Consider the following 26,629-nt stretch of genomic DNA (forward strand, 5'->3'; position numbering starts at 1 on the left):
AAACTGCCGTGCTTTTCTGAATAACAGAGGGAGGCAACCCAGAAAAGGAAGCGAGGTAGTAGCATCGTTGGCCCACAAGAACTAGCCAACAGGAGGGCATGTGAGCAAAGACTTCCTTGTGTGGCCATCAAGCACAAACAAAGGAAGGTGTGTTTGAGGAGGCAGGGGTCCTGGAGTTTGTTTATTTCCAAGGCTTTCCATTGCTGCTGCATATGGCCTGGGGCCAGTGGACCTCACAAAGCCTCAGCCACCATGTTCTTAAAATAGAGCATGTTTGTGCCCTCTAGGTTCTGCAGTGACCGAGAGACAAAGCTAGCGTCTTCTCTCAACTGCCCAGATGCGAGGACCTAGAAACCCACTTGGAGATGCTGTGAGGGGACAGTTTAGTCATTTAGACTATGAGCTGTTACAGCTGGAGGGAAATTAGTCACATCCAGTACAAATCCTTCGTTTTACAGTTGAGGAAACTGAGGCCTGCAAGTGGGAAATGACTCGTCCAAGTCCTCACAGGAAAAACAGAGCTGGGACTAGAGCCCAGAATCCCCGACTCCCAGCCTGGTTCTTTACAACACTAACCTTAAAGCCGTTTCATAAGATGAGAGAATGGCTTTCTGGAGGAATCGCTTGGGACAGAAATCAGAGACTGAATGGAAAGACTCAAGGAAATGAATACATTAACATTTAACGAAAGCCTTCTATGAATTAGGCACTGTGCCAACCTCATTTAATCCTCTCAAAAATCCCCAGGTTGGAGATACCTTTTTTAAAGATTTTATTTATTTATTTGACAGAGAGAGACACAGCAAGAGAGGTTACACAAGCAGGGGGAGTGGGAGAAGGAGAAGCAGGCTTCCCACAGAGCAGGGAGCCCGATGCAGGGCTCGATCCCAGGATCCTGGGATCATGACCTGAGCCGAAGGCAGATGCTTAACGACTGAGCCACCCAGGTGCTCCCCATGTTGGAGATATTATTGCCTTTTACAGCTGTTGAAACTGAGACTCAAAGAGATTAAGTAAACATGTGGCTGAGTATTTGAACCCAGGTCCGCTTGAAAACAGCCTGCACTTTTCTACCCGAGCAGCTGGAAACATCCATTGGTTCTCAAGATCATCACTGTTGCGGTAAAACCTGGGGCAGAAATGAGGCAAGGCTAGCAAGCATCTGCCTTTTCCTATAGTGGGCAGGCAAAGGAGGAGCAGATAGCTCTTTCCTCAGGCACAAAGGCAGGGTGATGAACAAGAGCATTGACACCTCTATTCTGAAGTCATAGTTTGTGTTATGGAGAAATAATCTTCTGGATCAATTTAGGCTTTCTGATCTCATTTTAGGTATGGTTACTCCAATGGCTATTTTCCTTTTGGCCTATGTACTCTCTCTGCTCTTATGAATGCTATTTTTATCCCAGTTGAATCACTTATATTACGTTTTGACACAGGTTATTTTGTAAAGTTTTGTATATAATTTGCTTCTGAAACACCACTGGCCAATAACCATGGAATTCCTTTCCTTCTAGGCTAAGTGCTTTAAGAAATGAGATCACCTTCAGATGAATTGTTAATAAAAATTAAAGCTATAGCCAATAGCATGGGTATTTTTGGGCTCTTGGCCAGCAAATAAACCATCTGTGTGAAAGAAAACAGGCTGACCATTTTGGACTCTGGTCTCCGTGGCTGCATTGTGTGTTGACCTCACCGGTAATTATCCAAATTAATTGCCTTTGGGTTGTGTTCTCTCATCATGGAAACCTTCCTTTCCCAATTCAAACCATGTGGGTTAAAATGAGAAAACAAAAGCAAAAAGTCCTCCCCACCCCATACCCGAAAGCCCCTCTGTCAGGGATCCCAGGTGGACCCGGGGGGCGGTGTTGCTGTTGGAGGCCGAGAAGAGCTAGTCATCACCACATACCATCCATAGGTGGAGGTCTGTTATTCTGTTTCCCCCCTATGAGAGGATACCTATTGTTCCTGAAAACGCTGACCAGGACCCACACTTCCAACAAAAATTCCTCTACCCCTACAACAGCAGAAGCAGCAGCAATAGAGAAGTGTTTTGATGAATTGCAAGATGGATAGGGCTTGCAGTGGCCCCAGCCCTGCTGATACCAAATGCCTTTAAGATACAGCCTTTCCCATCCTAATCTACAAAGGAAACAGGAAAAAGGAACTTAAAAACTCCCTGTGCTCAGACAGAAATGAGACTGTTACAGCCCGCTTCTGTGCTGTTCCTTCTTGCCTCCGACTTGTAAACAAGACCTAGTAGAACATGCGAATGGAAAGTCACAAACCTCTGCGTGTTTGAAAGGATCCTTGGGACCTCATGCACATCTGCGGAAACTGGATGGAGAGATTTGGGGAAGCATGGATTCTTTAGCCGGCTTAGTTCTCTATGGAGTCAGCTTTCTCCTTTCTGGTAAGGTTTGGCTTTGTTTTTTTAAATTTAGTTTTGTTTTTTTTTTTAACAGAGCTGGTGATTCTGGGCTCTCTCACCAGCTGTTAGTGCTGGTTAACAAGGGGCAGCTGTGGTATATAGGCACCGTTTATGACTTTCCACTTAATCTATGTGGGGATTAAAATGCAATGTCTTTTTGGCATTGAACTGATTTTTCTAGAGTTTCACTCCTGCATAATTGCCAACTGTGTTGCCACAGACTATGAGCACTGATCAGGTCACTCTGTAGAGATTCACTTACTATGATACATTATTTGTCACTCTGTAGAGATTCACTTACTATGATACATTATTTTACTGCTCTTCATTTGGGATTGTTTCCTTATTTAAAAAAAATTAGAAACCCAGTTTTACCTGCTTCAAAAAAAGTTTTCCATAATTTTTTAAAAATGAAAGTCATGCAGAGAATGATGTGGCCCACTTAACGGCAATGTGCAGATTGCCATTTTTAAATGAGAACAAGAATGCTTTTCTATAAGGATTTCATATCCACATCCTTTTTTAATCGAAACAGTCAAAGGCTAGGCTTTTTGTTTTTTCTTTTTTCCTTAGGGCTGCGGTCAGGGCTATATAATTTTTGCTAGCTTTTAAAAAATATTTGTCATGCAGTGATTTATAGTCTTTATTGGCCCAATGGGCTGAAAGTTGGGGCAGTTACCCCGATCCATAGGCACAGGAGAGTATCGAAAGCTGTTGTAGAGCTAAGGAACGGTGGGCTTGGATGTTTTTAGATCTCGTATGTCTGTTGCTCAGGTTCTCCAGATAGTGGCATGCCTCTTATGTTCCCTCACCCTGTGGGACACTGGCTGAGAGTGATACTAAAACCTGAAGTGCAGATCACAACTCTAATCGCCAGCATGCTCTCCCTTTTAGTTTGAAAACATTCTAATTATTGTAACGAAAATAGAATTGATAGTGGAAATCAAATTGGGAAAACGTGCTGAATTCAATGGTGCAGTCTATATTATGTTAGTAGAAATTGACCCGAACATACATAAGTATGTGTTACATTATTTTGATCTTTTTCTGTATGTTTGAAATATTATATTAAATATTCAAAAAATTAATCCAACAAGATAAGAGAATTGCATGTAATTTGTCTATAGCTTTTCAGTTTGTTTTCAACACCCAATTATATTGAGGATTTAGTAATATTTTTAAGGCTAAGAATGTGTAATATAAATTGCTGAGATGGTTTCAACGTTTTGTTCAAATTACTTATATTAACATAGAAATGTTGATTTCTCCCGTAATAGGCACTTTTAAAACAAATAATTATCATGATTGCATATTTATTTTGCTTTATTTTCTGTGTGACATATTTATCAGTAACATGAAATCTGGAACTATTCTACACCAGGGATTATAGTAATCCAAGCCCAGGGGGCTGCAGTTGCTCTGAGACACTTTATAAATTATAAATTAAATCACCTGTGTGCACACACATGCAAACATACACACACAGTTTTTTTTTTTTAAAGATTTTATTTATTTATTTTAGAGACAGAGCACAAGAGGGGGAAGCGGGAGAGGGAGAAGCAGACTCCCCGCTGAGCAGGGAGCCCGATGCGGGACTCGATCCCAGGACTCCAGGATCATGACCTGAGCCGAAGGCAGTTGCTTAACCAACTGAGCCACCCAGGCGCCCCCACACACACAGTTTTAATTCAGTTTTTTTTCCCCTCAAAGTGACTACATCATGGCACTTTGCAGTATAGGCTTAGACATAAAATCAGACAAAAGAAATTATGTGGCTGAAATAGTAGCTCTGTGTTTAGATCTTAGTTCCCTGGAAACAAAGCCCTGACTTCAGCAGGGAGAGGGATTTCATGCTCCTACTGAAAGGGAAGGGTAACACTAGCAAGGCTGGTTTCTGGCGTAGGTCTGTTGTATGGGAATCCTAACTGACCTTCCCAGTCTAGCCCTCCATGGACATGGATACACAGTGCTGGGAGCTGCAACAAGAATCCAGCATGATCGTGTCTGCAAGTATAGGAGCCCATTCTTCACACTGACCTCCACTGGTGGACTACAGTAATGGAGCAAGGGACTTAACGGCTTACGCGTTTCTCTCTCTATTCCAGTGGGTTCTTTCTGACTCCTTTTTCCTCTGAACATATAAGACTGAAACAATATGTCACATTTGCCTCAATAGAAGTGGCTCTGGGTGGCAGATACTGACCCATAAGGAGTTGGAAAACGTATATAATTTTCAGAAGACTTCCCTAGATTCTGGTACATTCCCCTCCCAATTGAGAATGATGACCAAATTACAAACAAGTTCTAATAAACATACTGGCTGTTCCCTACTCTCCCATCCTCACCAAATCAGGCTGTTCTGTCTAAAGAATTGTATATGCAGAAATACAAAATAAAACAAATTATTCTTTGTGCTTTATCATAGTATGTCCTATATGATCAACACTGACCCAGTGGGAAGTCTCTAGTAGTGTGCCTTCATATCTCTTTCCTATTTCATTTGACATTTTAAATAACAACCATTATCTCTAAGAGTGGATATCTTGTCTGGAATGACAGTGGAAATTCGGTTATAAGGTCAGGGAAGTGGTCCCAGATGGAACCTTCTCATGAGGGCTGGTCTTGGAAGGCTGTATCAGGTGTGAGAAATCGAGGGTGGAGGTCCAGAAGCTGGGACCAGAGACACACCTGGGAATTATTCTCACAGGGAGGAGTTTTGCTTTCTCCATAGATGCTCCCTACTAGCATTGTCTTTGTTAGAAATGTCAGCATTTCCTTTTCAGCTCTATGCTGGGAGAGCTTCCTGCTAGAGTTCTAGTTCTTTTAAGACATCCCTTGAGGAGCGAAGGACTCATCCAAGTCCATTTCAGAAGACTGTGCTATGTCTTCTGGGAGATTCATTGGATGGGCTCCAAATTTTTCTGACATTATAAATTTGTCTAACTAAAAAGATATGTGTGCAACTGTGTAACCTGCTTATTCCCTGTAGATGGCTTATTGGTGAGAGCACAGAATCTGGATTCAGATCATTTCTCTAAAGTGGATAAGTGGACCAAACCCAAAAGATAGCATTTCAAAATAGATGAATGTGAAGTTATAAGTTTGGTTTCAAAAAATGTATGCATGTATGTTCAGTGTGAGAAAGTCTTGATTTGTTGTAAGTTCTAGGGAATAACACCTACATTTTGGTGATACACACAATTCATAAGTGTCAACATGTGCTCTGCTTACCAAAATGTAATATATAAGCTGCAACAGTTCACTTTAGTAGAAATATAAGGTCCACATTAGAAATGGTAGTCACTTTACTGCTCAGAGAATATCCATTAAACACTGAAGACAGTGAGAAATTTGACAGCAAACACAGTGGGCAAGCAGGAAGGTAAGTACTTTAGAAAAATATTAAGCCAGGAGAAAAGAGATGAAGTTTTTAAGGGTTTCCGTAGAGAAGACACCATAGATTGACATTGTATTTTGCCAGATCTAGGATACAGGGATGAAGGGAGTTTGGCTTGATTGATGGAAACCTTCTAAATATTGGATCATCATCCCTATGAAGAGTGAGCTCCCACACTGGAGAGTGTTGAGGCATAGATTGGGTGATCATCTAGCAGGATCACTGAAGAATGTGGAGCGTGATGCTTACTCCACTTCCCTTTTATATCCCTTTCATTTTACTGTTTGTGCCTCCTCCCTGATCACTTAGGTGGAGAAGAATTCAGAAAAGCATCAACATCTTTGCCCAGTGAAACCAAACTGGGTGTGTTTCCTGAATTTTAACTCAATCAACATGTCTTAAGAGAAAAAAAACATGTGTACATGTGCTATGATGACTTTTCTGAAGCCACTGCTTGACGGGACTGAGGTGGAGCTAATCAAGAACGCAGGAGAAAGAGTTAAGAATATGGACTGTGAAATCACAGACCTGGGGTGAAGCTCAAATTGGATGACTATGGGAAAGTTACTTGATTTCTCGAAGCCACTCTTTCCTCATCTTTTATGGAGGAGAGGACCTATTTCCCAAAGTCCTTATGAGCATCGTGTGATGCAAGTAGAGAACTTAACCAGTAAGAATTTCCTTAATAAATGAAGCTAGTATAATAAAAAAAAAAAAGAAGTGTTTCTGTGAGGACCTCTGTGTTAGTTCAAGACTGGTCTAATATTTTCCAGCATGTGGGGGAGTCACTTACTGCTCATAGAAGCACTTTCCTTCTAAAACACCTCAACATAATCTAATTCCACAAATTTTATGCTTTTATCTCTCTATGTGGGCTATTATCCAGTGTCTCCCCTCACCTCCCCATTCATCCTTGCTCTAGGCTCTTTGCATTCAATCAGGCCCATCTCTACAATCTATGCACTCTTTCCTCTTGGCTCTTGTTCATGCTCTTCCATCCATTTGGAAAGGACACTCTCCATGCCTACGCTGCAAACACAGTTCAACTCAACCTGCCTAGGCCAACTTTGCCTCATGATCTTCCCCTAATCCTGAGTTCCCTTACCATATAGGCTGTGTCTTTGTGATTTGGGCACATAGATTTAGCTCCATTAGCCTTTAACATTTTTGACAACAGATATTACTTCTTTTTTATTCTTGATAGTTCATGCATTTTATGTTCAATAATCTTTATTGGATAGAGTTTAATATGGTGTAATAAGAAATTATTGATATGCCCCAGCAGGCCTGAAAGAAAGAGGGAATGTTGTAGAGAGGATTTTAGTCACATTGAAATAATAATAATAATAATGACAAAAGTAACAAATAATGTGACAACAGTAAGCAATTTCATATAAACTGCAAGAGGTATTTGCTCAAATCTTAAAAGGTTGGCTTATGTTAAATATATGATGTGAATAAGGTCAAAAGAAAATTCCCTTATTCCCTTAGGTGTGAAACATAAAAATAATTCATGAAAATGGGTCTAACCTGGCCTTTACCCAATATTAGATATATAGGCTTTTTATTCAATAGACTTTTGAGTTATTGCCTGCCTTTTGTTGATTCATTTATTCATTCCTTTACTCAACTATCATTGCAGTCAGTGAAGACATATCGAGGATTTACTTTAAGCCAAGTACTGTACTGGATATCAGGAATGCAAAAAAGGATGAGTCATTTTTTTCTCCCTTGCTAAATTCACATTTTAGTAGGAAAGAGGACTATAGGCCGATGAATTATATGATGTTGTGATAAATGATACCATAGGGATACCTACAAAATCAAGCTTTTCAAGAGCTACAAACACTATTAGTGACTCCAGTAGTAAGAAATGAAACTTTAAGATCTAAATTAAATGTCTAAAAACATAGAATGTTAACTTCATTAGTTACTGAATATAGCATGAATAAAATGAATATTTGACAACAATCTGTAGGTTAGATTTTCCTCACTTTGCAAGAATTCCTAAATAGTTGTGGATATTGCCAATTATTGCCAATTGTAGTTATAAGTGGCTCACAGCCAAATGATTTGAAAACTAAGACTATAAAAAGGAAAAGGGAAGAAAGCACTTCCCATTAGAGGGAGCAGGGAGTGTGGAATAGCAGGGCAAGTTCAAGGAAGTCGAGTAAGGCTGGAATGTAGGGTGGATATGGAGAATTAAGGTTGGGGTCAGAAAGGGAAGGGCCTTGTAGACCATTTTAAGTAACTTGCACCTCATTCTGTACATGTTGAAATTTAGTACGGTGTTTGTCCTATCATAGCTGATTTATATCTTGGAAAATTCACTGTGACAGTAGTATGGAAGATGGGTTGAACTGGCAGAGAGTGTAGGCCCAGACTAATAATGAATGTGTCTTTTCAAAACTCCAGGAAGGAAGGCCTGGATGGACAGGGGGGTTGAGAGTGTTCAGGAGGTGAAACTGTAAGTGTTGGTGATGGGTTGCGTATGGGAGATTGAGTGACAGCAGGGCGAATATGTATTGCTCCATGGTTCTGGTTTGGGTAATGGTGGTGCCATTCACGGTGCTGGGAAATGTGGCAGAAGGAACTGGTTGGAGATGAGCTGAGATGGAGCCAATTATTATGTTGTACATGTTCATTTTGAGGTTCCATGTATAGGGAAATATTTAGCAAAATTTGGCTCTCTGGGTCTGAGCTTAGATGAAGGAGACTGGGCAAGGGCTTGAGACATAAGCATCCTTGGTTTATGGGAAGTGAAGCCATGGTCATGGATGTGTATGAAAATTAAGTGAAGGGACAAAAAAGAAGTAGTCAAGGGTTCTATGAAGAAGCAGTCAAGGGAATTGGTAGGAGAAGCAAATCCCATCAGATTTCTTTTCTGGAATTCTAGCTACCATTTTTCTGTGGTGGTAGCTAAGAAGAGCATTTTCAGAAGAGGAGAGTAGGATAGGGGCAGCAGAGTGACAGCCTCTGCACTTGACACGGGGGCACCAGATTACAGGTGTGTTGTTTTATAGAACACCAGCAGCACTCACTACATTATGGACCAGAACTGGAAGGGCTGTCAGAGGATCAGTTGGCATGACTCCCAGCCTTCAGGAAAGGGAACGTCTAAAGTTGCCTCCCTTATTTCTGGGATTTCGAACTGATAATCCAATGCCTACCAGTCTGGCCAGACTATTCCTTAACTCCTAGCACATGTGCAGAATGTTTTTTAGCTTGAGCTGTGCCTGCTTTCCTCTGCATCCCATCCCTCCACTACCTCCTCTTGTCCCTTCAAGAATCTGACCATCCTTCTCTCCGTGTCTCTTTCCCAAGACTGCAGGGGCAGGTGTGGGGACATGGGTCTGCCAGATGGACAGAGTCCTGACTCTTTTCAACACATCCGCTGATTAGAGGGATTGCGTTTCTTCTGTCCGTTGGTTCCCTGTCGGACATGGTATGGATGTAACAAGGGAGCCGGTCCGGCAGCCAGATGACAGACATTGTGGGTGGCGGCTGTTAGCTTTCTGCTGGCCACTGCCCTTGCTCGGGGCTTGACCAGTGAGGTATATGTGGAGGTCACACCCATCTCAGCAGATCTGTCAGCTTTCCCGCTTTTGTTAGAGGGTGATATCATGCTTCCTGGGGGGAGTGCTGGAAGACAATGCTCGGCCACTTTTCTCCAGATACAATAGGCGGAGTCAGGAAGGCAGTATTGACATTGCTGGGGCTGGGGAGGCACTCATGGCTCTGCGGCCGTCAGATGGTGAACCAGCTTAACCTTGGCACACAGGACCTGGGTTGTGCAAGGCGTCTGGCTGTGGAGCCAAAGGGGACTCCGCCCTGGGGACGGGACTGCTTTAGACATCTGGGAATCTGGGATGGGCTTCAAATTCCGATCCCTCTGTCAAAAACAACCACAAAACAATAATAGTACCAGATAACAAAAATGACTACCATAGATTGAATGTCTATGTGCCAAGTACTTAATAGGGTTTTTAATAACTCACAACAACCTTGCACAGTAGATAATACTATTTTTTAAATAGATGGTAAAACTGAGGCTCAAAAAACGACTTGCCCAAGATTAAAAATTAACCTTAAAAATTAACCTGCCTAGCATCCCTATTTTTCTTTTTCTTTTTTTTAATTTTCAGTTAGCCACTGTATAGTACATCATTAGTTTTTGATGTCGTGTTCAATGATTCATTAGTTGCATATAAAACCCAGGGCTCATCACAACATGTGCCCTCCTTAATACCCATCACCCTATTACCACATCACCCCACCCCCCTCCCTTCTGTAACCCTCAGTTTGTTTCCCAGGGTCCATAAACTCTCATGGTTCATCTCCCTCTCTGATTTCTCCCCCTGCAGATTTCCCTCCCTTCCCCTATGGTCCTCCTTGCTATTCCTTATGTTCCACATATGAGTGAAGCCATATGATAATTGTCTTTTTCTGCTTGACTTATTTCGTTCAGCATAATACCCTCCAGTTCCATCCATGTCAGTGCAAATGGTGGGTATTCATCCTTTCTGATGGCTGAGTAATATTCCATTGTATATATGAACCACATCTTCTTTATCCATTCATCTGTTGAAGGGCATCTCAGCTCCTTCCACAGTTTGGCTATTGTGGACATTGCTGCTATGAACATTGGGGTAGCACCCCTATTTTTCAAGAGCTGTCATTATTTCCCTCCATGTGACCCTGATGGGACTGCCAATCACTGATTGCCGAGTATACCACTCATCTGACCACCACAGCAGTTGGTTCAGATGGAGGATGCATGACCCAATAGGGCCAGTTAGACTCTTTCTCTGGGAATTCGTGAGCAAGAGGTTCTTTCTCCAGTGAGTATGCTGAACACCCAGAGCTACCAGCTTCCCTGTACAGTTGAAAGAAGCTGGTCTTGGGCAAGAGAGATGAGTTCATTCGCACAGAGAGAACAGAACCATGACCGGCACTCTGCGATTATTGGAGTGGTGAGTCCAGTGGTTTTAGATCAGAGACCCACCCCTGTACCTTCCAGTTATGGGAGACAGTTACCTTCATTTTCTTCCACTATTTTGAATTTGTTTCTGTCTCTTAAAGTGAATAGTCCTGAGTGATCCCATGGTTTCAGTAGAAAGTGATAGAGACAAGAGTTAAACTGAGATGACCAGACCCCAAATTCTGAGTTCTTTTAAACTCTTCACTGTGCAGTCTTCTAACTAGTGTTTCATGGTCACCTCAGGCTAGTTCCTGGAAAATGAGGCTGATGACAATACTTCTTCGTGTGGTTTTGGAAAAGATTTGAAAAGAAATATTACTTAAAATACTTAGTATGGTGTTGGTACATGATGAGTACTCCAAAAAATCAGATGCTCTTAAATGTTTTCTTATAAATGAAGCTAGAGACTCTTACATTGCTTTATGACAGTCTTTTCAAAGCACATCTCCCTGCGTGAGTGCAGGTCTCATTTTTGACTAAGATCATTATTGGATTTTTGGACCCATCTAAATTAAGAGTGTGTGTGTGTGTGTGTGTGTGTAGCTCTTTTCCCATTTCACCACTATCTTCGCTCCAATTACTCCTGCTCTTACTCTTAATTCCTCTTTGTGTCTAGTACCGTCACATTTAGAAAGCACTTTCTCATCTTATGGGGTTGCTTTAAATGTCCACCTATTTTACTACTCATTGCTGCCTCTTGAGAATCAGAGGGCAGGGTGATAGTAGCCGTCGGTTAAAATCAGCGCCTTTTCAGGAGCCAGTCTTTGCCTACCTCACCAGACTCTTAGAATTCTCAGTCCCTCATGCTATGTTGGAGGTGTATTTCAGCCATATCAGGCTCTTTGTGGTTTCTAAAGATACACTTTCAAGCCTCCATGCCTTTGTGTGTGCTCTTTCTTTTGCCCAGAATGCCCTCTTCACATTCCCTTCTTCATCTGACTTATTCATGCTTCAAGGTTTATCTCCGGTGTCATGTCTTCAAAGAAGTCTTCCTTAACCATCCTGCATGGGTTTGGGTCTGACTTTGCCTGAGATTCCATCAGAAATGTGGCCTGAGGCAAAGGCACGTGTGTAGGTAGATTATTTGGGAAGTGACCTCAGGGAGGAGTGAGGGACTAGGGGAATAGAACTGTGCTAGAATATGTTATCATGCTGGCCACTGCTATGGACGCCAGATCCTCCAGACATCCTGAGGAGCCTTATGAATGAGACATGCAGGCACCCTTATGCTTGCCTCTGTCGTCGTACTTAGAACATTAAATTACGATTAACAGTTTCCTTGTTGTTGCTTTTGTCCACAAGGCTGGGAGCTGTGTTTGGCATTTCAATATTCTCAGCACCACACATAGTATACTGGCTGGCAGAGAAATGCTTTAATAAATGGTTTTGCATTGGGTTAAATGTTGCAGCCATTGCTTCCCTAAGTGTACTGTATATATTACTGCTGGCCTGAAAAATGATTTGATGTGGTTCTTGGAAGCATATTTTAAAATTATCTATTCATTTTTATATGTAAGTATAAATAGATGCATGTATATGTATTGCAATCATATAATTTCTTGAATATTCTTAATACGAAGCTAAGAAAACATGAGTTAAAGAGAATGGTTAATAGAATAATTGTATAAGCAGCAGGTACAGTCAGCAAGAATCATGACTATGATACATAAATTATACAGTTTGGGAGACACTGCTCTAACTGCATGAGTTAGCTAATCCTTTTTAGAACTCGGTGTGTCCAAATAAAAAACAGAAAAGTAATTTGGCGTATAATTAATACTATCCTAGTGAGATGAACAAAGTGAAGGGGTCTATGGTGATTAAACCTGTCTTAAAGGACCATCTAGGACTCTAATCTTGCTTTTCCCAGTAAACCTGGAAAATGGACATTTGTTAATAAATCATAGACCCTAGTTTACCCCCTTGGGCATACTGGGCATCCATCAAAATAGGCCCAGCAGTCGGCCAGCAAGCCAGTAGACATCGTCAACCAGGGGAGGAATGGGTAAGTCAGTTATATCCACTCATTCAAGCTAAGTTTTTCTGAGCCCTTTCCATGTCCTGGGAATCTGCTAGGCATTGCAGTTAGAAAGATGGTTAAGAGAGGCACATGACCTCCACTGCCTTGTGGTCTGCTGGGTGAAAAGCTCTGCTTTATTGGAGGCAGACATTGGGAGCATGGAAAATGGGGGGGAGGGGTAATCTTGCAGAACAGGGGTCTCCTCAAGAAGGTGACGTTTGAGAAGGATGAATAGGATTATGCTTTGTGGAAAATCAGGAGTGGGCGTGAGGAGTAGAGCATTCCAGGCAGAGGAAAAAGCATGAAAATGGGGAATAGAATGTTGAAGAAACATTGGTGCAGTGGTTCTACATGGCTATACTCTAGGGCACGCTGAAGGAGGTGGCAGGGGATACAGCTGGGGAGATGAGTTGGGAAGAAGGTAATTTGGTTTGAGATGGGCTGAGTGGGCAAGGACACCGTAGAAACCCTTCTGGGAGTCATTAGAACGTAGGGTGAAGCTGTGTGAGGGAATGACATTGCCCAAGAAGAAGACAGCAGACTGGGTCTGGGAACACCTATATCAAGGGGTGAAATGGATAGAGGAAGAGGAAACTGAAGGCTTTCAATGAGAGAAGGCGAGGGAGGAGGGAGTTTCAACCACATCAAAAATTGCAGAGGCAGGAGCAGGGTAAAGAGAGGGACAAGAGAATTTGGCAATTAGGTGCTGTGCACGGCAGAGCATTCTTAGTGGATGGGCCGGGCGGGGCTGGGATTGAGGAGTAAGTGGGAGGTAGGGAAGTAGAGTAGGTAAGTATAAATTCCTTTCTGAGAGATGTCCCTTATCCGGGCAGGTTCCTGTTACCATGTGCTTTTCTCTAAGCTTGATCCTGAGTGATCTGGTAGGAGAAGGTATGAGGTCCTCTCTGCCAACACGGGCTCATGATGCTAGGAGGATACACAGAGGTCTGGAGATAGTAGGGAAAGAACTCTTCCATCACAGACACTCTCTCTTGCCCCTGGGTGTGGTCCCAAGTTACATGAGTTAGGGAATTATTTTAGTTTCACAGAAACGGTAATAGAGGCAGGAGTCTTCATGGAGGGGCAACACACTAACTGTTACATAGAGTAACAGAATAGTAGAACTGTCCAAGACTTAAAAGATTATCTAGTCCAGCATTTCTGAATACCAAGTCCAGGAGAATCCTAGAATCCCTTATTTTTATTTTTTGAGTATCATATGGAGCTAACATTTGGTACCTTAAGAAATACTGATTTGATTCAACTTTCTCATTTTACAGATGCCAACACTGAGGCTCAGCACTTTGCTAAAACCCATTCAGCTCATTAGAGGCTAAGTTTCTTCCTTTTAACAGAGAATGTGGAAGGCAATAGAAATTAGAGCTTAATGCATGTACTGTAGAGTTGAACTACCTATGCAGCTTAAGTTAGAGCCCCAACTTAAAAATTCTTTTCTTTGTCTTTTAAGCTCTCAGTGGACCCAGCTGTAAGGCCCCTGGCAGGGTTGGCTTGCTTTGCGCTGCCCGGCCCTCCCCACCCCCTTCCCCTGTATATCTCACACCCAGAGTCAGCAGTGCTTTTCACACAAATAGTCTGCCAAGAGGTGTGGAACTGGAGCCAGAAACACACAACAGCTGCAGAAGCTCAGCCACGTCTAGAGGCTTGCAGTAATCTCCAGCAGGCCTGGACACAGCCCTGACCACTGAGTGACTCTAGAGTACATAAGCCATCAGCAAAGTGTGATTCCAACATGAGTAATACATGCATTCTGCCAGATGCTTCTGGAATCAAACAAAGAAAAACAGTGTTGTTGCCAGCCAGGGAGAAAAAAAAAATCACCATTAATTGCATTACTGTCTTCCCATTAAGGCTGGGGAGAGCCTGTGACTCAGGCGAACCTCTGTTAGAAAACCTCTTTTCCTCTCCTAGAGATCATTTTCTGATGGAACTCATGGCTTATCACCCCTGCCAAGCCCACATTTTCACCCTACCCAGGTGGTTATGAGCACAGACTGTGGGGGCAGATGGATCTGGGCTGGAGCCCCGCTCAATGTGACAGCTGTGTGACCTTGGACAAGTCCTTTCTCCTTTCTGCAGAATGGAGACCATGGTACCCTCTCTAAAGAGTAGTGAGAATTACATGATATAAGTAGATTAAATGCTTAGCAAGTGCAGGTTCATTAAAAAAAGTTCAATAAACATTAGCTATCATTATTATTTCTTATGTTTCCCTATGTTCCTAAGAGCACCCTGCTGCTAAGAACCTGTGTAAATGTTACTCTATTCCATTCCATCCCATTTCAACATCTCATTCCCTCCCAGCCTATTCTATTCTATGAACATTTCTTGAGCTCCTTCTCTGTGCCCCACCCTGGGTCAGCAGATGTAAAGATAAATAAAATGAAGTCCCTGCTGCTAAGGAGGCTGCTGGTGGGGTGTGACTTGCAGGTGGACTTGCAGTAGATTCTCACTATTCATGGTGAGTTAGATTCAGGCAAGGGTTAGATTCAGGCAAGTCTCAACATTTTTTTTTAAAGATTTTATTTATTTATTTGACAGAGAAACAGCGAGAGAGGGAACACAAGCAGGGGGGTGGGAGAGGGAGAAGCAGGCTTCCCGCTGAGCAGGGAGCCTGATGTGGGACTTGATCCCAGGACCCTGGGATCATGACCTGAGTCGAAGGCAGACACTTAACGACTGAGCCACCCAGGCGCCCCAAGTCGGAACATTTTTGTCAACCAATGGATACACCTAGTTTTGTGTATGTTTCTATTTAAAGGCAAATCATTTAGTGCATATGGCTGATTGATTAGCATGGAAGTCATGGCCAACAGCACTAACGACTGCCTCAACAGAGCTTCTCTAACGCATGGATTTTCTCCTGGGGCACATCACCGCTTTCTCATGCTTCGGAACGCTGGACGGCACTTCGACACTAAACTTGGGGCCATTTCATTTTTTTTTATCTTTTGGGTTTGTCTTAAAAATTTTTTTTTGAGGGGCGCCTGGGTGGCTCAGTCATTGGGCGTCTGCCTTCGGCTCAGGTCATGATCCCAGGGTCCTGGGATCGAGCCCCACATCGGGCTCCCCGCTCGGCGGGAAGCCTGCTTCTCCCTCTCCCACTTGCCCTGCTTGTGTTCCCTCTCTCGCTGTCTCTCTGTGTCAAATAAATAAATAAAATCTTAAAAAAGAAAAAAATTTTTTTTGAGTACAGTTGGCGCACAATGTTACATTAGTTTCAGGTGTAGGACATAGTGATGTGACATATTGATACATTATGTGGTGTTCATCACAAGTACAACTGCCATCCGTCCTATTACATCACTATTCTAATATCATTGACTGTATTATGATGTGCTTTTGATTTGTTTGGGGTCATTTTTTTAAAGAGATTTTATTTATTTGAGAGGGAGAGAGCACAAGCAGGGGGAGGGGCAGAGGGAGAGGGAGAAGCAGACGCCCTGCTGAGCAGGGAGCCTGACATGGGACACTATCCCAGGACCCCAGGATCATGACCTGAGCTGAAGGCAGATGCTTGAGCCACCCAGGATCCCCTAGGGGTCATTTTAAATGGTGAAATAGCCAATTAAAACCACAAAAAATGTGAAAGAATAGCACTAAATATACTGTGAGGAGGATACTGATTTACAGTTGGCAACATGTGCATCTGAGGCCTTGGCGTTTTCCTGCTCTGCCATGTGTTCTTGTGACTGGGAAGCCACCACGGGGGTTGATTTTGAGGTGTAGGCACATTGACAGGTACAGAATCAACAAATAATGAGGATAGACTCTTGATACAATTGACTAAATTCAGGTAGTAATAAAGTATCCATAGATGTAGAGGACAAGCACAGGAGAGAGAGAAATGGGTTCCTTCTGGGACAGTCCACTCCACTGATGGGAATGGGGCTTTCAGAAAGGCATTTCTGATGAGCAGACATGGAAACATGGAGGGATAACAGTATGGCTGCCAGGTTGGGGCTCCGGGGTGGAGGGCTTTCTGCCTCCAGCACTGTACCGTGTGGTCTGACTTGACAGGATGTCCTTCAGCAGTCCTCCTTTCGCCCACATTCATCTAGAGGCAAGACCCAGCACTCTGAGACACCAAAAACACATGAAACAATCTGACTCCATAGTGTTAGTGAGTAAGACTTTTCAGTGGGTGGAAAGGAAAGATGCTTTGTATTGTACAGTGTGCAGAGCATACTAAGTTCACAAGTAGACATCTCTCTCTTTCCCTGGCAAAGTTCATCTCCAGCTCCCAGGCTCCTGATTTCTCCTCCCTTCCTCCACTGTAGGTTCCAGGCCATTCCATTTTCAGCCCCGCTTGCACATACCACTCAGCAAATGAAAGGCCAGCTAGTTATCCAGCCCCCTCTCCTCTGGAATCTTAGCAGGAGCCCTGTATTGTGACTCCAGCATGGCTTCGGGGAGTTTTTACTCTACGCTTCATTCCCCACTTATCCAAATATTCACTCCATAAAATATTTTCTGCATATTTTGGCATAAGCAATAAAGAAGTACGAGGTCCCAGATGAGTTACCTCTCCGTATTACTGCCACTTATCCCTGATAGAGTATTTTCTCATCTTGGACACATGACCCATGGTTGCTACAGTTTTTTTTTTTTTTTTAAGATTTTATTTATTTATTTGACAGAGAGAGACACAGCGAGAGAGGGAACACAAGCAGGGGGAGTGGGAGAGCGAGAAGCAGGCTTCCCGCTGAGCAGGGAGCCGGACGTGGGGCTCGATCCCAGGACCCTGGGATCATGACCTGAGCAGAAGGCAGACGCTTAACGACCAAGCCACCCAGGCGCCCCGGTTGCTACAGTTTTTAAAGAACCTAGTCCGGGCCCTAGCCACTTTAGATATTTAATAAATGAATAGATTTCCACTAAACTGATGATTTGGGGAAAGGAGACATTTTTGTAATGTTTTCCTCCTCAAAAGTGATAGGTAATTTTACTTATTGTCATTTTCTTACACCTTTCACAGCAAGGTTTTATAATTCTCATCACATTAAGTTCTGAACATTTCTTCCTAATAATTCTCATCAAAATTTCCAATGATACTATTTTTGAAACTTAAAATGTGAATTTTATCTCAAGGAATAAGCAGAAGGAGCAGCTGAGAAAACTCTGGGGGAAAAAAAGTAATTTTTGGAAATAACTCTATTAGATCTTAAGGCAGAGTACAATACTATAATAACAGTGGGGTACAGTACAAGAGTCTGTAGACACAGATTAACAGACTAAAAAAGCCAAAACCAGACATAAGTTTATATAAAATTTTATTATCTATAAAGGATACAAATCAGTTCTGGGAAAATTCATTTTCTGTTTAGAAAAAAGAACTGTTTAAAAAATCCATCTGTTACCACACACCAAAATAAATTCTAAATGGGTTAAAGAATAAATGTAAGAAATCAAGCCATCAAAAGAAGATGGAAGTGCATATTTATTGACATTTCGTATGGAGAAAGACTTCTTATGTTTTTTTTTTTTTAAAGATTTTATTTATTTATTTGAGAGAGACTTCTTATGTTTAAAAACAGTGGAAGAAGCCACAAAAATAAAAATCAGTACACTTAGCTACATAAATATTTAAACTGTTAATTTAACAATAAGCAAAATTAAAAGGCAAAGAAAAAACGACAAAAATACTTGAAACAAATATGGCATATAAGAGACTAAAGTATTTTCATAAAAGAAGCTCATTGAAATCAATAGAAAAAATCAAAAACATCAGCAGAAAAAGAGGAACAAATAATTCACAGAGGAGAAAATATAAATGGCTAATAGGCTTGTGAAAAAGTTCACTCTCTAAATTAAAGTAAAATCAAGGGGCACCTGGGTGGCTCAGTGTCTGCCTTCGGCTCAGGTCATGATCCCTGGGTCCTGGGATCCAGTCCCACATTAGGCTCCTTGCTCAGCAGGGAGTCTACTTCTCCCTCTCCCTCTGCCTGCAGCTCCCCCTGCTTGTGCTCTCTCTCTCTCTCTCTCTCTCCCTCCCTCTGTGTCAAATAAATAAATAAAATCTTAAAAAAAAATAAAATCAAAATAAGATACTATTTTTCTATATCAAACTGGCAAAGATGAAAAACTAAGTGGGAATATTCAAGACTACATGGCGGGGGTTGGTGAGATGAGTATGTTTTCATACACTGTAGTTCTTTAGATAGAAACTTAGCAATGTAAATCAAATTGTTAGAGAATTTAAAATGTTGTAAGATTAAAAATTTAGGATATGAAAGTGTTCTTTTTTAACCTAGGGAAGAACTATATATGTTGGTTTCTGCAGTTCCTCTTTGTATGTTCTCTGGGGAAAAAATAAAGGATATACATCAAAATGTTAACAAGAGTAAAATAAAGAAAGATTTCATGATAAGAATATATGTTTTTAAGTAATTTACATTCTGACTGTTGTAAAAAGAAGATTAAGTATAATATTTTTGTAGTTTTAGAGATAGTCCATGATGATAATTTTTTTTTTACGATTTATTTATTTATTTATTAGAGAGAGAGAGCATGAGAGGGGGGAAGGGCAGAGGGAGAAGCAGACTCCCCGCCGAGCAAGGAGCCCGACGTGGGACTTGATCCTGGGACTCCAGGATCATGACCTGAGCCGAAGGCAGTCACTTAACCAACTGAGCCACCCAGGCGCCCAATGATGATAATTTTTATTCTTAAATTGTTACCACCTAAAGGATAAAAATAATACAAAAGGACCCACATTTATCAGGACTGTTGTCTATTTCACATACATAAAATGTTAATGATTGTCAAGGTATTAATTAATGCTGTACGATTACAGAAAAAAGAGATTCTTGGGGCAATCTCTTCCTTGGACATTTACATTGGGACATTCAGGTGATCTACTGAAGTAAGACCAGAAAAGACAGTGAGAAATATTTCTTTCACAGGATTCAGTTAATTTTTGATGTTTGGGAATAAAAGTACTATACAAATTGGAACTTGGGTAGTTATTTCAAATTACAGCATTTGTATGCGTTAGCTTCCTTAAAATGTATACTTTTCTATAACAATAATTTGATAATAAAAATGTTGACAAAAATAATTCATGTTCCTGTTGAAAAATTTGGATATGCAGAAAAACATTTTAGTATATAAATGAATTATATACCCTTTTAATATACAAATATATTAAATACATTTTAATATATAAACAATATAAAATAACATAAATATATAAATAACATATTTACAAAGAGATCAAGAGAGAAAGAAAGGTTAAGAGACAGACTGAGAGGCAGACAGAGAAATACAGATTTGATTATTTGGTTTTAAACATCTGTTAATTATTGTCTTAAAGCATAAACCCAGTTTTGCAGGCTTCCTTTTATGATGGGAACTGAGAAAGGGAAAAAAGGGGTCTCAACCACAGAATCATTGACCATAAACCAGAAGGGCCATACAAAGTGAAGGAACAGAGCTAAGCTAGGTCTTCTTCTTCTTCTTCTTCTTTTTTTTTTTTTTTTTAAGATTTTTATTTATTTATTTGAGAAAGGAAGAGAGAGGACCATTGGGGAGAGGGACAGAGAGAGAGGGAGAATCTCCTCAGCAGGGAGCCTGATGCGGGACTCCATCCCAGGACCCTGAGATCATGATCTGAGCTGAAGACAAATGCTTAATGGATTGAGCCACCCAGGAGCCCTTAAGCCATGTCTTCAGATGCTGCCGTATTATAATCAACCAAGCCCTGGAACAAATACTTTCCTCTTACCCCTGGACCGCCTCTCATCATTTAGACTTAACCCTGAGGATGAAGTGAGAACTCAGGGAAGTGTGAAGGATGAAGGTAAAGATCAGAAATGGAGTTGGAATGTCATATATACATTATTTGTTCATAAAGAAGAGGTATTGCTATTAATGAAGAAGAGGGTCATGGCTTGTTTTAGGGTCACGAAAGACTTGAGAATGTCCAAGAACACCTGGTGTCAAAGGGCATCTTTCAAAATGCTGTGTCCTTCTGGCTCTGTGTCTTTTGCTCTCCATGTCACTACCTCCTTTGTAAACCACAGGGGCCACAGTCAGCTGAGTTGGAGTAAGGTGAGGATGGTAGCCCCAGTGCCCTCTGCAATCTTGCTCCTTGGCCTCCTTTGTTATTACAATGGCCCTGTGATGTGGCCAAACCCGAAAGCCAGTGTGCTCAGCTTACTGCTGCCCCTTAGTATTTGTATCCAAACTAATTACCAGAGCATGTCTGATCTTCCTACAGATCTCCCATTAGTGGCTCTCATATTTGGTTTATGGGCTCTGGGGTTGCCAGGAGCCACCTGTGTGGCTGGCAGAGCTGGCCAAGGCGAGCCGATGCCTGTTGGTCTCGAGCCCTACTTTACCAACTTCAATCAGGGTAACTATACTTTTATGTAGTTAACATCATCTTCTATATAATATTTCACTTGGTAAAAGGATGCCTTTGCTTAAACAAAAGCGCGTGGGTGAACCGCTGACGTAAGTTACAAGATACGCTTGGGCAAAGACAGCCCTGAGCTGGGCTTAGTAGACACGTATCCCACGTGAGGACTTATTGGCTCAGCCAATACTGACTAGAAGTACAGGCTTTGAAACTGAAATATGAAAGCTCATCGGTTTCTTCCATTTACTGGAAACTGGAAACCAGGTCATCACGTCTGTCTGTAAAGGCTGATAAGGTGTTGATTGAAGGCTTGAGAGACTCTTCTAGGGGTAAAGGGAATGTATTTTAAGCCATGAACTTGATAACACTATTTTTGTTAGTGTTAGGGGAAAGCTTGTTTGCAAAAAAGCAGAGTTTTGGGTAGATGAACTGTTACTGTATTGATAATCATATTTCATATACTTGAATTAGGAGTTAACATCATCTCATTTATTCCGTGAGATCTACTGCCAACAGACCTGAAGTTGAATAGGTCCTTGGGAAATCTATTGAATATGTACAGGTATTCCCTTTTAAATTGACATTTGAGTGTTGATCCTTTCACACATTAAAATTTGGAAATAAGTCACACAGGCCTCAGCAGTCAAGTTTTAATTTCAAGCACACACAATAGAGACAAATTGTTACCTTCCTTTGAATACATTTTACATCATACAATCTAAGAACTAAAGTCAATTTGATCTAGTTTTTAACTCCTTTAGGAACCACACTTAGGAGTATCAGAAATTCTGTTTGAAATCTAGGGCTCTGGCTGATGAGTCATATTTTAAAATTCAGAATCCAGGGATTTTGAACTTACATTCCTAAAGCAGATGGTAAGTCTTGTTTTCCAGTGGTGACCTTAGACTATAAATGTGTGTCATTCTTAGATAGAGTCAGATTTTGTCATTAAAGAAACCACAGATTAAAACTTCATGGCCCCTACTAGAAGTTATGTCCATTTGAAGATCTGACCCATTAAGAGAATGGAGGCTTGAGCAACACAGCCCCGAAAGCCAGGATGTAGAAGAAATGTAGTTCTGAATTTTCAGAAGCTGATAGTCTGAGGAGGCTCATTTCTTCCCTCTGTTTGTGCTGCTTCTCCAGGCTATTACTACATGGAAAAAAAAGACACCAAAAGGGTGTGAAATAAATTTTAAAAAGGATCTTTTTCCTAGTGTACCGTTATTGTGCTGGATGGTATTTGACAGCTCACTCTCTGGACCCTGTTTTCTCTGGCTGTAAGATAAAAATGCTACTATAAACTTGAGCTTTTCCCTGTGATTGGCTCTGCAGGCAGGATCGCCCCTCAGGAGGGGAGGGTTGTGCCTATTTTACAGGGGAGTGGACCCTATTTTCTCTTCATTGGTCTCACAGCTTTAGGGAATCCTGAGTCCCCATTGTCATCATCATCTTCATCACCATCATCGCTGTTTATTGACTATTGCATTATTGTCACACACTCTTAACACATCATTCATAGAATTTACAAAAATTCTTTCATATGGGGGTGCCTGGGTGGCTCAGTCGGTTAAAGCATCTGCCTTCGGCTCAGGTCATGATCCCAGGGTCCTGGGATCAAGCCCCGCATCGGGCTCCCTGCTCAGTGGGGAGCCTGCTTCTCTCTCTGCCTGCCACTCCCCCTGCTTGTGCTCTCTCTCTCTGTTTCTGTCTCTCTCTCTGACAAATAAATAAAATCTTTAAAAAAAATTCTTTCATATGATGTAGGTCTATACATTTATCCATCCTCAGCAAAATGATAAGAGGTCGGGATCATCCCCTCCGTTTTACAGATGACCAAGTGGAGGCACAGAAGGCTCAGTCACTTGTGGACGGTTCTGTGTTACATGAGTAATACACGGCAGATCCGGGATTCAAACACAGGCTGGCTTGATTCCCTAGCTTCTGAACACATACTGCATGGCTCTGCTTCTCAGCAAGCCTTACCTCCCTGGCTGTTCACTGTGGTGGGATCTATTTTGAGATAGGCATAGCCCTGTGCAGGGCACCTGGAGGCTCAAGTAGACACATCACCACCGTGAGAGGCATGACTGTAAATCCAAAGCTTGGCGTGCAGAGCACAAGCCATTTGCTTTCCTTCCAATGAATTTATTTAAAAATGTTTATCTTTTTATTGTGTGTATAGTACCACCATCCAGAGATAGCCACTGTTAACATTTTCCAGATAAGATTGAATTTTATATCCCTCCCTGTGGAATTCACATGCCTCCTACCAGGTTTCCCCTGTGAATTCCCAGGGCACTTACATTCTCATGGTTCCCTCCTACACAAAGTTTGTCTTCAGTTTTAGTTTAATTTATGCACCCCTCCCTTGCTCCATCCTGCTGCTATAGTCTCTGTTCAACTTGGTGTCAAGCTAGACATGCAGCTCAGCCTTTTATCTCAATTAAAAATAAGAAAGGCGGGGCTCCTGGGTGGCTCAGTCGTTAAGCGTCTGCCTTCGGCTCAGGTCATGATCCCAGGGTCCTGGGATCGAACCCCGCATCAGGCTCCCTGCTCCGCGGGAATCCTGCTTCTCCCTCTTCCACTCCCCCTGCTTGTGTTCCCTCTCTCGCTGTGTCTCTCTCTGTCAAATAAATAAATAAAATCTTAAAAAAAAAAAAATAAGAAAGGCAACAATTTTTCAACACATAGACACACAGGTACTGACAGATGCAATCATAAATGAAGAGACACACAGACAGATAATGCATTTGTGAGTATAACACACTTGACAAGTTGAAACAGAGATGGGGTTTGCCCCATCCCAGAGATGGGCAATGCAACCACATCTACTTCTTGAAGTCCTTCAGCTGCCCATTTTATTGCTTGTACCTTCTCTTTTTTTCTCCTCTTTCCTTTTGTGCCACCCATTGGGATTATCTTAAATTTATGAATTAATTTAGGAAGAGTTATCTTTCCACTTCAGAACACAGAACATTTCTCCGTGTCTTTAGAGCTTTTTTATCTTTTGGTAAAATTTCATAGATACTTTCATAAAGGTCCCACACGTTTCATGTTGGGCTATTAATACAACTGTGATGAACAACACCATTCTTCCTGCTTGCAATCCATAGAGGTACTTACAGAAAATGAATCCTTTAATAAAGTGCTGAAGTGATTTGCTCATATTTGATTTGGGGTTTTTGCTTTTTCATAAGTGAGATGAGGAGTTAGTCAGCTATTTATTTGAGGTTAGATAACAGGATTATACTACCTTAAAAGAATTGGTAGATTTCTATTTTTAAAACATGTTTTTGTATTACATAAACTCATCAGCAAAATCAGTTGGCCCTGTGAATTTTTGGTGAGCTAATTCAGGCTTTGTATCTTTGGAGTTTAACTTTAGGAATTTATATTTCCTAATAAAATCACTGGATATATTTTTTTAAATCTATTAGTTGAGAATTATACGTGGGATTTTCTCGTGATTTAAAGCATCTTTTCACAGGCTATTTTACCTTGTGTTTTATTGACAATTTTAGTTTCTAAATAGATTTCAGAGACTTGCTATTGTGAGTTCTACCCACACCATAAACCAGCTCTTGGAATTCTCATTTTTCTATTTTTAAGTTTATTAATATCTGTATTTAGCTTTATTTTTTCTTTCTCCTTGCCTTTCTTAAAATTTTTAAAAATTTTATTAACTATTTATTTAGAGAGAAAGAGAGTGCAAGTAGGGGGAGGGGCAAAGGAAGAGGAGAATCTTAAGCAGGCACCATGCTCAGCAAGGAGCCAATGTGGGATTGGATCCTAAGATCATGGACCTGAGGTCCCTGAGATCATGACCTGAGCTAAAATCAAGAGTCGGACACTCAACCAACTGAGCCACCCAGGAGCCCCTCTCTCTGCCTTTCTTAAGTCTTATTAGTTCTTTTACACATGTTTCCTGAGTAGAGTTCTTGGTTTATTTATATTCATTAGTAAGCAAAGTATTTAAAGCTATGTATTTGTCTCTGAAAGCAGTTTTGGACTCATTGTGTGGTTTTGAAAGTAAGATGATTATCTTTTATTTTCTAGAAATCTTGTCTTTTTAGTTATGGTCTTTCTGAGAATTAATTATTTAGAAGACTGCTTTATGATTTTTAAGAGTTGGGTTGTCTTTTCTTGTTCATTGATTGTTAAACTCGATTTATTATGCTGTGTATGGGATCATTAGGTTGTGTTTGGGGAACAGTGCATGGGTGGTTTGTCTTTGCTGGACTTCACTGAGTTGAGTGTGTGTGTGTGTGTGCGCGCAAGCACGTGCAGCATGAGTTACAGCAGGGCTACTATTCCACTGTTTGGTACTGGTTCATCTGTACCAATTGTTACAAGAGTGAAATAATTCTGTGCCGTCTGGTAAATGCTGCTTGCTCCCCCTGAATGCGCCCCGTCCTGCCACCTTGTGCTGCCTAGTCCCTCTAGATTTCCCAACCATCCAGCAACCAAAGGGTATTATCTGGCCTATCAGAGTCTTTCAGAACCTTTTCTGGCACTCAGATCAATGTGCATTTTAATCTGGTTGGCTCAGGTTGTTAAATATTTTGAATATTATCTCTGAGCGGAACCAAATTTAAATTGCAACTAGATATGTTTGGTCTAAACAACATACAAACAGTGCAGATAATTTCACGTGCCCTCCCTCTTCCACTGAGCTTGGTCTTTGTTCGACTGCTTCCCATGCTCTGGTTGTGAGCCCTGTTTGTGGAGGTACGTGTTTTTTGTGCCACCTGGTTCCTGAATACCAGCCAGCTCCTTTATCTGGTTCTCACCCAAAGCTGCAGTGATCTGTTCAGGTGCTGGAAGAAAACCTACATGTTACATTTGTGGATTAATGACACACTTCCACATTATCTTTTATGGATGAGTTAAAGGAAGGTCAAGAGTAATTTTGTCTATATACAGTTTTACCTTACACACTGATCTTACTAAATGTGTTGCTCCAATGAGTGTACTCAATTTTGGTAAATACTGTTTGGATGATTGGGGAAAAAAACAAGCTGAATTCCTTGTTTTAAGATATAGAATTATATATACCTGAAAGATACATATATGTGTTTGTGTGTGTATATATATAATTTATAATTTGTAAATATATATAAAAATTTATAATTATTAATTAAATAATTTATAATAATTGTTTGATTTTTAGTCTACTTCATCAGTCAAAATTTGAGAGAGATGTGATGCTGTCTCCCAAAACTACTGTACTTTACTCATATTCTTTTTGCTTTTACTTGTTTTTTCTTTATATATTTGATTCTATATAATTTAGAGCACTTTAGAGCACAAATTCATAACCACTGTGCTTTCATTGTGGACTTTATTTTCCAGCAACATAATATAGACTTAGTTCCATTTCCATTTCATGCCTTCTATCTTGAATTCCCCTTTGTCTGAAA

General features: G+C 41.2%; 1 protein-coding gene across 1 annotated transcript in view; it reads left to right on the forward strand.

The window, feature by feature from the left end:
• Positions 1-1,925: 1,925 nt before the first annotated feature.
• The window catches only part of TEK (TEK receptor tyrosine kinase), a 93,475-nt gene continuing 68,771 nt past the window's right edge, over positions 1,926-26,629 (forward strand). Inside the window, exon 1 of the mRNA XM_021681034.1 lies at positions 1,926-2,410. Within this exon, the coding sequence (XP_021536709.1) occupies positions 2,359-2,410 (52 nt within the window). The 5' untranslated portion in view covers positions 1,926-2,358. The remainder of the gene's footprint in view (positions 2,411-26,629) is intronic.

Source organism: Neomonachus schauinslandi, chromosome 13 (genome assembly GCF_002201575.2).
Source record: "Neomonachus schauinslandi chromosome 13, ASM220157v2, whole genome shotgun sequence".
In the NCBI taxonomy this organism is placed as follows: domain Eukaryota; kingdom Metazoa; phylum Chordata; class Mammalia; order Carnivora; family Phocidae; genus Neomonachus; species Neomonachus schauinslandi.